This window comes from Moschus berezovskii, chromosome 2 (genome assembly GCF_049115385.1).
Source record: "Moschus berezovskii isolate FMDL1 chromosome 2, NW_MosBer_1.0, whole genome shotgun sequence".
NCBI lineage: Eukaryota > Metazoa > Chordata > Mammalia > Artiodactyla > Moschidae > Moschus > Moschus berezovskii.
The window spans coordinates 60,428,985-60,443,095 of record NC_142461.1 but is presented as its reverse complement, the minus strand read 5'-3'; the positions used below and the strand labels follow the sequence as shown (position 1 = coordinate 60,443,095).

The 14,111-nt window shown below is 37.3% G+C and overlaps 1 protein-coding gene across 2 annotated transcripts in view; it reads left to right on the top strand.

Annotated features, from left to right (window-relative positions):
• Nucleotides 1-14,111, top strand: part of CNTNAP5 (contactin associated protein family member 5) — a 1,080,786-nt gene that overhangs the window by 524,686 nt on the left and 541,989 nt on the right. For both annotated transcript variants that reach the window (XM_055397661.2, XM_088842198.1), the window contains exon 6: nucleotides 4,205-4,389. In XM_055397661.2, coding sequence (XP_055253636.2) covers nucleotides 4,205-4,389 — 185 coding nt within the window. The remainder of the gene's footprint in view (nucleotides 1-4,204; nucleotides 4,390-14,111) is intronic.

The window sequence follows — 14,111 nt, the reverse complement described above, 5'->3', positions numbered from 1 at the left end:
AGAACATAAGGAATGAAGGTATCAATTTTTCCAATAGGAGTAAGTAATAAGAGTATTTGGCTTTGGAGTCATAGCACAGGGTGTAACCTTAATTGTGACCTTGGGTATATCCTGTGGCTTCATTGGGGTGAAGCTTTTTGTAAGGCTCTGTTCAGGAATAACAAAAACAAACTATGTAAAATGCTTACCTCACTTTAACAGAAAAGAAGCTTAAAAATAAAAGTGAATACCAACATTCATAGCCTGAACAACTAAATGTGAGAAAGTTAATCCTAAAGGTCATGTGGATGCAGGCATTGGGGACCTCTGTGCGAATGGCCCTCTCTCTATCTCATCAACAACAAATCTTTCCAAGAGTGACTTTTTGTTGAAATACAATCTTAAAAAAGAAAGCTTATGTTCCCATTTGCTCAAGCTATATGAAGTCTACAGATTGTGAAAGGTAAAGTGCCATCCATATTTAAACTGTTAAGACCAAGCAAGGTGATTTAATCAAAGGAGATTTTGAAGTGAAAACACAACAATATACATGCTAAGGATCCAGAAAAAGGCTAGTTCCAAGGGTGAAGAATTTGATATGCTTATCCATAGATAGTATGTTGGAGTGGGGTAGGGGAGGAGGAGGAGAAGAGCAAGTTAGAAATATTTTGCAGATATTTCAAACTTCCTGTAAAATTTTTCATATGCTTTAGGGTTTTGAGTAATATTTACATAGTTTCATTTTAACTATCTCAAACTACATGAAAACAAGTTTTAGCTTAATAAGTAATACAATTTTTTTCTCTAATGTGTTTCTGGCCTAAAAGACACATTCTGTGGATTTTTATTGTCTTTGTGTCCTCTGCAATTACCCATAGGTGTTTTTATCTTGCCTTAATAAATTGGAAGCTAGTTAAAACTATTAGTTGAACCATAATTGCCACTGAGATATGACTTGAAGTATATATTACAGAATGAAGAGTTTGATAATCTTTTCAGAATGAAGTTTTTTTCATAATTTCTAATAATGAACATTTCTAGGTAAAACGGAAACTTTTTTAGGACTAACCTTTTTTCTTCATAGTAATACCTTATATAGATATATTTTGAAACATCCTACTTGATGAATAGCAGAATTTCCTGTTTATCCAACTGTTAAAGTGGACTGATTTCCACGCAATTTGTTTCAATACATGTATTCTTGCCTGGGAAATCCTATGGACAGAGGAACCTGGTGCACCTACAGCCCAGAGGGTTGCAAAATCGTTGGGTATGACAATGATTAAAAACAAAACAAAGATTTCTGTGCAGTAACATAAAATGATTCAGGGAGAGGGTAAAATATGTTCATGTCTGCCACTTTTTAAATTAAAAATATACTTGTAATGCAGGAGATATTCAATAATTCACACATGAGTCATATAATTAGCCCATGCAGGTCGAGGATTATGCTTTTAATGAAGTTTAGTTGTGTTTCTTAATATCAAAAATATTTATACTCTAAAATATATAAAGAAAAGAAAAAGAATAAAAACTAAAATTACAGTCAGTGTGACCTCTTCATAATTAAATTCATCTTTTGAAGTAGGAATAATACTGTAGAAAATATCAAAGTATTTAATTTTAATCCTTGCTTTTCTCTATTAAAAAAATCAAAATATCACTAAAACCCACCCAAACAACACATAATAACAAATAAGTAGGAGGAAAAGATATTATTCCTTTACTTTTTCTTTTTGTGACTTTCATTGGTTTTACAGTTTCAAATGTTTAATGTTTTTGACATATTAGTAAAGTCTTAAATGCTCTTTTAACTTTATAAGGAAAAGGGAAGGGCATATCAAATTTAAAGTGAAGGCTCTAATATTCAATTTATTTGAGTATATCAACTTAGAACTAATAGTTTATAAGACACAGTCTTCTTCAACCAGTCATTAGTCCTTGGGCATATTTTATTTTATAAATAAAAGCTGACTGTGTGTGTGTGTGTGAATGTGTGTGTGAGTGTGTGTGTGAGTGTGTGTGTGAGTGTGTGTATGTGAGTGTGTGTGTGAGTGTATGTGTGTGAGTGTGTGTGAGTGTGTGTGTGAGTGTGTGTGTGTAGAAGAGGCAGACACAATTTTTTTTTTTTTTGACTGGTAACTCTTTTCATCCGCTTGCTGGAGCAAACATCCTAAAAGTCATTTCTCAGTGAGTCTTTCTTTTATTATGTCCACTCCAGTATCCAAATGACATTCTAGGCTACCACATGTCAACCGCCTCTCACCACCTGGAAATCCGCCCTTCTTGTGCTCTCTTTACCTATGCCCCTCATCCTCCATCCACATGACTGTCATTTTTCCTGCCAGCCTTGCCTTCTAATCACATTCCCATACAGCTGCCAAAACAACCTTCTTAAGATGTGAGTGTGAGCCAGTAATCCCTGACTTACTAATTTGCCAGTGGCTCCCATTTCTTAAAGGTAAAACACAAACTGTAAATCAGCTCACACTAGCAACTGATCCTAGGTGGTATCAGCCAGCCCCACATGGTCATAGCACTCTGTTGCATGGAATCCCTCTATGGGGTTCTCCTGAACCCCTAGCCTTGGCAGATGCTTTTCCTGGTTAGGTAACAATGTTCCTTGTTCTGGCCAAATTTCCGGCCTGGCCCCTCTCTATAATGTAATACCCACAGCTTCCTACCCTGCATTTTCTTGGTTCCTTGCCTTAACTGCTGTTAATACAAGCAGCATGCTTCAGAGAGGGAAGTGTGCCTTTTAACTCTTTATCTCCTGTGTACAGCATTTGTCTCTGTAAGCAAGACAGATAGCTATCAATACCATTTTATGGGTGGTGGATGGAAAAAGGAAAGGAAGGAAGAAAGGAAGAGAGGGAGGAAGGAAGGAAGGGATGGAGGGAGGAGGAAGAAAAAGTAAAAGACCTAATAATGTATATGCATAATTTGACACATTTTAAGAACTCAAAAGACGTGGAACAAATCAATATGTCATTGAACAAATCAATTAAAGTCAGCTATGAATCAGTTGGATACAATCCCCCCACCCCCATAGGAAGCAACAAAGTGTTATTTTGTGCAGGAAGCAGTGACTTGGGACCATAATGGAGGTGGGTGTGAGCAACCCACAGGGGAAATGGCAGCTTCTGCCCCCTGAATGCCACACTGTGGAGCAGGCTGCTGCAGCTGTTCTATAAAACACATTTTGGGAGAGACACGAGAGACATTTAGCTTTCAGTTACTAAGGGTACCGAATACATAAAATACTGAAAAATTAGAAGATTTACATATAAGTAAAATTAGTTGCATTGAACTGTTCATTTTGCTAAGTTTGAGCCATTCCGTAGGAAAGAAAAAAAAGTAAAGCTCTAATCGTTTTGACAGAAGGATACAGGCAAGAACACCATAAAACTGGAGGAGAGATGAAGAGAAGGGGAACCAGAGGCACTTGATTGAAAAATGTACCTCTCACATCCTCCCAAGGGGTGTGTTCCAAACTCAGCTTGGGCTGAATCAACACATGACCCATGCCACGATCAGAGTCAAAAATCTGACTGGATCTGAATTTGAGACCTGGCTACATCTCTGCCTAGGAATGCTTAACCTCACCAGACCTCAGCTTCATAGTTTGCTAAATGCAGATAATCATTTTGCCTTAGAGTATCGAACTTGGAAGTTATACAATCTGTACTTAAATACCCTTGATAGAGTAGGTACTTGAAAATTGCAGCTAAAATGATCATTTCCTCTCCATTGCTTTTGCCTGCATGTTTACCTAACTCAGTGGGCCCGCTGTCTTCCCTCTACTTATCCAGCATTCACTGTTTTGCTAAAGTACAACTCAAGATTCACTTCCTCCTTTCAAGAGCCAGTCAAGTGCAAAGAATATGCTTTCTTTCTAAATGTGATGAGTTCTATTTTCAATATTATTCATACTGCTATCGACATCTGATTTTTCTTATTATGTAATTGCACCAGACCTAGAAACATGTTCTTTCATGTCTAAAAGTGAGTGTGAATGTCAGTTGATGGAGAACTTGGTCCTGGAATCTGTGGGAAAAAGTTGGTATTCCATCCCAAGCCCAGGACAGTTCTGAGTCTGTAGAGAGAGAATCATCCTTTACTTTGGATAGAGAGAGTTGGCCTTGCTTGCAGAATATTCCATTTATAGCACTGCAGGCTGCCCTGGAGATACAGATGCCATCCTTTCTTCCTGTTCCCTTCACAGATGACAGTAAACCTCGTCTCAGCAGCAGCCCACCCTCAGTCACCCTGGGGAGCCTACTGGATGACCAGCACTGGCACTCCGTCCTCCTGGAGCGAGTTGGCAAACATGTGAATTTCACCGTGGACAGGCACACACAGCACTTCCGTACCAAGGGGGAGGCAGATGCCTTGGACATTGACTATGAGGTGAGTTTTCTGTCCCTACAAACCCTTGAGCTCCTTGCTCAGGATCAGCAAGAAAATCAGAAAGCTAATGAGCAAGTGAGAAGATGTGGGACCTTGACAAATCTTACGTTTGAGCATCTCCTCACCTCCATCTAAGTCCAGGTAGCTGACCATGAAGGAGCCCACGGAGAGAGTGTAAGCTGTGAGTCTGGAGAAAATGCCTTGGCAAATATGGTGGTGACTCAGAAACTTACAAGGCATGATGCAGTCATTATGGAAAATTCAGTTATATAAACTTATAATGCATCAAAGTATTTTTAAAAGGTACTAAATTCATTTATTCCTAATTACTTTACTATAGCTATCTCTTTCCATCTATCTATATGTATTTGAGATTATTTACTTCTGTTGTATCTGTGTGGTATAGATATAGTCTGTTTGAATGCTTCAGTGCCTCTCTTCCCGACTCCAAGTTGAGTGACATCCCTTTGATAGTTTGAAATTCATCATGGTGGGAATATTTATACCATAGATATTGGCAAGTCCTATAAATCAGGGGTTGATGTATTTCTTTGTTGATTCTCTAGACCAGAGATTGGAAAAACTACATCCTGCAGGGCAAGTTTGGCTTGAAGCCTCTTGCCTTCAGCCTGTCAAGTGTTGTTTAAAAAATTAAGGGAAAAAGAAGAATATGTGACAGAGACTGTATGTGATTATGGATAAAAGAGTTCAGTGAAAAATCGACAAAAGCAATCTATAAAAATCAGTTGGTTGATGTAATTTATAATATAATTTATTGTATATTTTATTATTATTTGTAAATTGTCTGCACATCACTTATATCAGTAAAACAACATAATATCTGAATGCATTCATGCAGCCACACACACATGCATGTATTGAGATGTGTGTGTGTGTGTGTATCTATGTGTATGTATTATACCCTGAACAGCCAGATTTTGAACATTTATCAACACATCACTTGAGGCAGGAGATTAGTGAGAGCTAAAGCATAAGAATTAGAGAAGACCCACCAGATGATGAGTCACATGACCTACGTTATGGGGGAAAAGGAAGAGAATGACTTTTTGCAGAGTAGTAACATGGTCAGACATATGTTTCAGAGGAGTCATTCTGAATGTTTGTTTCAGGGGCCAGTCCAATTAGTATCTCCTACAAATTTGTTAGAAATGAAAATACCTTCGTCTCATCCAAACCCAGAGAATCAGAAACTCAGGAAAGAGGGTCTCAATCATTCATTTTCAAAAAATCCTCTAGGAAACTCTGATGTACCCTAATGTTTGAGAACAACTATTTTAGAGCCGTTACTCTGAAGGTAGCTCTGAAGTTACTAGTTACTCCGTAGCCTAGATCTGTCTGTAGGTGGATGGTTGCTGGACAGATGGTTGGAAATCCTGTTAGGAGACAATGTCAATCAACAGTGGATATATACTAGAACAGTGGAGGTGGAGTTAAATGACTGAAAATTTAGGATCTGACTTTTTTTTTCCCCATCACAATTATGAACTATAAGAAAGATCTCCTCTTTTGATCGTAACCTTTGTTTAACATATGGTTGATAAGTTATGCTATTCATTAACTTCAAAAGAAATTTGTCACTCTTTGACTCAGGATGCAATATATCAGGTAGGTAGTTTTTGTTTTTTAAGTTGCTGATAACTAGAAATCTATGACTATCAATTATTCTCCTTTGACAACATCATTTAAGTGATTGAAAACACAAAAAATACACATAATGTTGAAATTATTTTAAAGAGATCTTTTTTAAACTTGAGGACAACAAAAAAGCACAAAATCAAGTTTCAGTAATTTCCCAAATACTTGACTTCTAATGGCCTGAGAGGTGATTCTAAAATTCACCCAGTTGCCTGATTTAACATTTATTTTCAGGTTAATCTCTACTTCCAAGGACTGATCCTAAAGCTGAAACTCCAATACTTTGGCCACCTCATGCGAAGAGTTGACTCACTGGAAAAGACTCTGATGCTGGGAGGGATTGGGGACGGGAGGAGAAGGGGACGACAGTGAATGAGATGGCTGGATGGCATCACCAACTCGATGGATATGAGTTTGAGTGAACTCCGGGAGTTGGTGATGGACAGGGAGGCCTGGCGTGCTGTGATTCATGGGGTTGCAAAGAGTAGGACACGACTGAGCAACTGAACTGAACTGAACTGAATCTCTACTTATCCGTGGTCTCCAGTACAGAGAATATGTATGAAATTACAGCATAGTAGCATTAAAGTGAATGTCAGCATTTTTATAAGAGAAATCCTACAATGTTGTTTAATTTATGAAACTGAAACAGATTTCTTCTAGAAATTCTTGAATTTTTTGGTACCTTGTAAAAAGTATTTCCTAGGGAAAAAACACTTTGAAATATTTCTATGAGGCAGAAATATTTCTCTGCTTCAGATAAGCCAAACCCCTTCCAGAGGATGCAGCCAGTTTGCTCATATGAATATAAAAGAAGACAGACTGGCCATAACAATGACATTAGACTGGCTGCACTGGCTCAGGAGAGTTAGGTGTTGGGGAAGTCTGTCAAACAACTGGAGTTATCGAGCCTTGAAGATTCACCTTCAAGGCTGTGTGGAGAGAAAGGAGCCTGTGTCATAATTACCACTTCACCACTAAGTAGTTGGAAAAAACCTGGAAAGTGAAAACTCTTAATTTCAGTTGCCCAGAAGCAATATGAGCATCATTGTTGCTAAATAGGATATCTGAATCTAAGGTCTATTTTTTAAATTGAAGTAACAGGTGATTTACAACTTTGTGTTACTTTCTGGTGTACAGCAATGTGATTCAGTTATAACATATTCATTTTCATATCCTTTTCCATTATGGATTATTACAGGATATTGAATATAGTTCCAAGTGCTACACAGTAGGTCTTTGTTATTTATTTATTTTATATTTAGTGGTGTATATATTAATCCCAAATTCCTAATTTATCCCTTTTCCTCCTTTCCCTATTGGTAACCATAAGCTTGTTTTCTAGGTCTGTGAGTCTGTTTCTGTTTTGTAAATAAGTTCTATTGCATCATAGTTTAGATTCCACATGTAAGTGATATCATAAGGTATTTGTCTTTGTCTTTCTAACATGCCTCAGTTAGTATGATAATCCCTAGGTTCATGATGTTGCTGAAAATAGTATTATTTCATTCTTTTTTATGGCTGAGTAATATTCACTGCATATATGTATCATAAAATGAACATTTAGGTTGCTTTCATGTCTTGGCTATTGTAAATAGTGCTGCAGTGAATATTGGGATGAATGTATCTTTTTGAACTATGATTTTCTCCAGATATATTCCTAGGAAATTAAGATCATGGCATCTGGTCCCATCACTTCATGGCAAATAGATGGGGAAACAATGGAAACAGTGACAGACTTTATTTTTGGGGCTCCAAAATCACTGCAAATGCTGACTGAAGTCATGAAAATTAAATGAAATTAAATGACGCTTGCTCCTTGGAAGAAAGCTTATGACCAACCTAGATAGCATATTAAAAAGCAGTTTGCCAACAAAGGTCCATCTAGCCAAAGCTATGGTTTTCCAGTAGTCATGTGTGGATGTGAGGGTTGGACCATAAAGAAAGTTGAGCACTGAAGAATTGATGCTTTTGAACGTAGTCTTGGGGAACACTCTTGAAAGTCCCTTGGACTGCAAGGAGAACAAACCAGTCCATCCTAAAGGAAATCAGTCCTGAATATTCATTGGAAGGACTGATGCTGAAACTCCAATATTTTGGCCACCTGATGTGAAGACCTGACTCATTGGAAAAGACCCTAATATTGGAAAAGACCCTGATATTGGAAAAGATTAAAGGCAGGAGGAGAAGGGAACGACAGAGGATGGGATGGTTGCATGGCATCACTGATGGGACATGAGTTCGAGTAAACTCCGGGAGTTGGTGATGGACAGTGAGGCCTGGCATGCTGCAGTCTGTGGGGCTGCAAAGAGTCGGACACGACTGAATGACTGAACTGAACTTATCCTAGGAGTGGGATTGATGGATCATATGGTAGCTCTATTTTTAACTTTTTAAGGAACCTCCATACTGTTTTCCATAGTGGCTATACCAATTTATATTCCCATGACAGCCCAGGAGGTTTCTCTTTTCTTCACATCCTCTTCAGTATTTGTCATTTGTAGACTTATTAATGACAGAGAATCTATGGTTTATTTTATAACAATGTTGTCTATTAATCAGAACCTATGTTATTTATATAACAGGATATCTGCTGTGAGGTCATATGCACACATTTGGGTCTTGCTAACACTGGTAGAAGAGTGATTGAACTCAGATCCCTGAGTTCCAGGGACCCATTTTCAGAGTAAGCCCTACTTCTCCAGAGCTATGTCCTATCAAATTCTACATCAGGGACAATTACAGTCTACAAGTCCAGGTTCCTCTTCAAATTTTAGCATGATGTGTTAATATTTGGGAAGAAAATATGATAGCTTTCATTCCTGCATTTTAGATTATGTCAAGGATATCAATCAAGTGACACAGTGCCCTTCTGTGAAGAATCTAGCAGGGAATTTGCCTCTGTCACATGTATGTAGTTGTCAGATTCTCCTCTCACCTGGAAGGCACACATAGACAGGGGCTCATAGAACCTTCTGCCAAAAAACATAAGCAGAAAGAATGTAGATCCTTTACTTCTCACTGGAATGTTATCACAGCTCACATCACCCAGCCCATGTGATTTTTTTCCCAAATGCTTGTGAGACAAACTATAGCAATTAATTTTACTTTCAGTCTAGATCACAAGGGTTTAAGAAAAGATATTTTTTTTCTTTTAGGATCTTAGTGAGATTCCATTTCTCTGAGAGTCTGTAACCTAAGTCTTTTCTTATCAAAATTGCTTGGTGATCCTTTTCTACATAGCCACTTTAACAGTACCAAAACTATTAAAAGCATATTTTTACATGTACTATGTATAATCACAACATAAATGATGAAAAAAGAATTTTAAAAGATGAAAAGAATGTATTTAATGAGAATTCTTAGTTAAAGCTTCATTAAGTCATCTAAGCACTTAAAAATAGATTATCTATATGTGTCTTCAAAAATAAGTTTTATTGAAGTTTGAAAGAAAATATGAATTAGTACTTTTATAGTCAAAGATTGTGGGAGGTCTTCTCAAGTATGACATAAATTTTAAAAACCTATAAATAAAATACATGAAAAATTTTACACGTAAAAAAAATTTTTAAAGGCCACATGAACTTCCACAAAAAATATGATATGATATCATCCTCCCCAAAACTTGGAAAAGAGTTTAAAAATTTAATTAATGAATAAAAAGCCCCCACAAATAATTTTTAAAATAGTGACTCAATGGAAAAATAGATAAAGAATATGAATATATAAAAAATATAGACTGCTTTCATATATATAAAATGATGCTCAGTATTACTCATAAAAAGAAGAAATGCAAATTCATGCTAGAATGATATTTTAAACTTAGACTGCAGGGAACACAAACATTAAGTATTGCCACAAAAGTGAAGGAATCAGAATGATTTAATACATTGAGTGTGGGAATATAATTAATACGATATCAAAGAAAAGGCTTATTGTCAAAATTTAACTCAGTGCCCTTCAATTCAGCAATTCTGTTTATAGGAATTTATCCTACAATTATAAGCAAATATGTGCTCTGGGGTATATGTCAGGAATAACAGGAAGTTAAAAATTCCCCGAAAGTTCATCAGAAGGGTGTTAATTAAAAATTCTGGTTAGCTCTGTAGAGAAACAGCTCTGCCAGGGTGCCCCAGTGGTCTCACACTGTCCACTTGGACCAAGCAGCCAAAGCCATGCAACACAGCTGATGTGAATCTTGGCAGGACACAGCAGATCTTCCTGAGACACAAGAGGATGGAGGCCTGCAATTACTGGCTTCAAGGCCATTGCCCACTTGTCTCTCTGCCTCATAGAGGTCTGTCCTGATGCAACTTCTTCTCACTCTCTAGGTTCTAAGGATGGTTGAGGCTTTCTGCTGTGCCCTTTTAGAATAAATTTGCATCACGTAGAATTGCTTAGCTTGATGTTGAATCTGGCCTCTGTACATCCACACCAAATTAAACCTTGGAGACAAAAGAGGCTTGTTCCTTAGAAGGAAAGCTATGACAAAGCTATTAAAGAGCAGAGATATCACTTTGCTGGCAAAGGTCCATATAGTCAAAGGTATGGTTTTTCCAGTAGTCATAAGGATGTGGGAGTTAGACCATGAGGATGGCTGAGAACTGAAGAATTGATACTTTAAATTGTGGTGCTGGAGAAAACTCTTGAGAGTCTCTTGGATTGCAAGGAGATCAAACCTGTCAATCCTAAAGGAAATCAACCCTGAATATTCTTTGGAAAGACTATGTGAAGCTGAATCTCCAATACTTTCACCACCTAATATGACAAGCCAACTCATTGGGAAAGACTCTGATGCTGGGAAAGATTAAAGGCATGCACAGGAGTTTGAGCAAGCTCCGGGAGATGGTGAAGGACAGGGAAGCCTGGCATGCTGCAGTCCATGGGTCTCAAAGAGTCAGACATGACCAAGTGACTGAACAACAACAACCAACTCAGCGGACGTGAATTTGAGCAAACTCTGGGAGATAGTGGAGGACAGAGGAACCTGGCATGCTACAGTCCATGAGGCAAAGAGTTGGACTTGACTTAGTGACTGAACAACCAACTTGAGGAGGAACCTCAAGGCTGCACTATTGTTTCTTGACTGCTCCTCCCTTATATCTGCATCCTCTCCCTTCCCTGATTAGCAACTGTTTGAACCTGCCCATTGAAACTTGGAACATAATGGAGGCTGAATGAAGCCTGTTTCCTGTAATCAGGAAACTGGGAAACAAAGAAAACGTTCTGTTCTCAGAAGCCCCACAGTACCCTGTTAGGTTTTAAGCTGAAGCCTACAGTTATATCTATAGCAATGAAGACTGCCATAGTTCACCTTGTGGTCATCTGCCCTCACATTTAGTGTTATCTGTTTTGGTCTGTGGGACTGAGAACTTCACTGTTTGGCTCCTCTTCCCTTTACTGTCTGTGTAAGTCACATATCATCCAAATCTCACAGTGGCACCTTTTATCTATATGTGGATCCACCAGGCCTTTGCCTTGGGCTCACCTTGTTTTGTGTGTGTGCTTGACAAACCCGTACGGAAATATTATGCTTCGATTAAAAAGAATGAGGTAGCCTTCTATGTTCTGATGTGGAACCCTCTTCACTATAGATTGTTCAATGAAAAGGAAAATCAGTGTGCAGTGCAGTGTAAACAGTATCTGTGCTTAAAAAAAGAGAAAAGAATATATAGACTTGAAAGTGCATAGATCAACAGGAATCTGTAAAGGTAGGGATCAGCAGATGAGAAGAACGTGGGATCATTGAAGAAAAATGCTTCGTTCTTTTCTGTGTACTCTTCTGCAACTTTTTGCATTTTGTACCACTTGCAAAAACATATTTTAAGAAGAAACTGAGGCAATAGAATTAATGCATGATGTAAAAGGTATTCCTCATGTTTACTTCTAAATTTGCATCCTCTAATTTATTCTTATTCACAGTTTTTCCTCAAAAACACCTATTGTTTATGTTATCTAGTTTATTTTTTAAACTACTTTTGATTTACAATGTTGTATTACTATCAAGTGTACAGCAAGTGATTCGGCTATACATATATGTATATACTTTTGAAGCTGAAAAATTTTATTTCATTTATCAATTTTTCATCACATTGTATATTTACTTTTTACTGAAATATAGGTGATGATCAGTGTTGTGCTAATTACTGCTTACAGCAAAGTGACTCAGTTATGCATAACATATGTGTACATACGTATTCTTTTTCAGATTTTTTCCCTTATAGGTTCTTACAAAATATTTAGTTACTTGCACTATACAACAGCTTTTTGTTGGTTTTATATTATAAATACATTTGACTTATTTTTAACTCTCTAACTCTTCATACCCAAACTGGCCATAGTACTTAAGCTCATCATAAGACTCAATATTCTCTTTTTTATTTTGTTTCTGTAAATTTGTGTCTGCTACATAACACACCATAAATATTTGTTAAGTAAATTTAAAAAGTTTATTTCTGTGAATTATAAAGATATCAACTAACACCTTAATTTTCTTCCCTTGAGAAGTTCCTAATGGTTCCCACCATTAAGGAACCATTGAGACCCTTGCTGCCCTTACTTTAGAGTGACACCAAAGGACCTTGCCTAGAGCTCAGGCTTGATTAAAGGACTGGCCAGATTTAAAACAACTATTTATTTGGTGATTGGTTACTATAGAGAACAGACTTGTGGATGCTGGGGGGAGGGAAGGAATAGGGTAGAGAAGGATGAAGAGGTTGGGATTAGCAGATGCAAACTATTACATATGGAATGGATAAACAACAAGGTCCTACTATACAGGGAGTTATATTTAATATCCTATGATAAAACAGAATGGAAAATAATATGAAAAAGTATGCATGTAGAAATATAGATATCTGAATCACTTTGCTGTACAGCAGAAATTAGTATAACATAAATCAATTATACCCCAATTAAAAAAATTAATAAACCAGATAAAAGCAAAAGAAAGAAACCAACAAAACAGAATAACTAGAGATCACCAGGAAAAGTGTTTGGTAGACCATATCATGTGGTAGTATAGTTGTTATTAGTTTCTTTTTTTTGGAAACGCAATTGAAAAGCTAAAGCAGAAAACTTGCAAGCAGAAAAATAAATGGAAGAAAATAAAATAAGGAAAAGAAGTAGATGCAAGGTGGAAGTAAGTGGAAAACAAGGGAAGCAAACAACCAAGCTCCTATTTAGTGTGCCATTTTGTGATTTTGTTCAGTCCCTCAAATAACCTTGTGAGGGAGATTATTATGTTCTATATCACAGACATAAAAGACAAGAGTGACTAATGATCCTCCTGTTTCTATTTCTCAATGGCCATCAAGTAACAGAAACAGTAAAGACCTTGATTCTGGGAAAGATTGAAAGCAGGAGGAGAAGGGAGTGACCAAGGATGAGATGGTTGGATGGCATCACTGACTCAATGGACATGAGTTTGAGCAAACTCCAGGAGATAACAAAGGACAGGGAAGCCTGGCATGCTGCAGTCCATGGGCCTGCAAAGAATAGGACATGGCTTAGCAACTGAACAACAACAAGCAGAGACAGGGTTTGAGTCTAGATCTGCATAGATCACCAGAAGTCGTCATGGTGACCAGCCTTTCTCTCTGAAGGAGGGACAGTCCCTTAAGATCCACGCATAAGCTCTGGTCCTTATCTTGGCCTCTGTACATAAACAAGACTTAAAAACACATTCCTTGGTGTCATTTTTCTTTCCAGTTCTAATTTAAGATTTTGTGATTTGTGAACATGCTAATTGCCTACTTCCCCAAGTTTTGTAACAGTGAGATATGTATATTGAAAAGTAAACTAACTGTGTTGAACATGATGAAGGGAATATTTCAATACCAGTATTAGACCCTAAATAGCATTGTTTATATTAACAGGAGCTAAAGGAACAAGCTATAAATTCCTTATCATGTTATTTTAGCTGCTATTAGGGTTGTGGTGGTAGTTTTAATGATCTAATAAGACATTTTGAAGCTGGCTGAACTTAGGCTAAATGATCGTCACCCTCAATAAAATATTATAAAGTCAGCCAAGCCCCACTTGAACACTTTAGGGCCTGAGGCAAG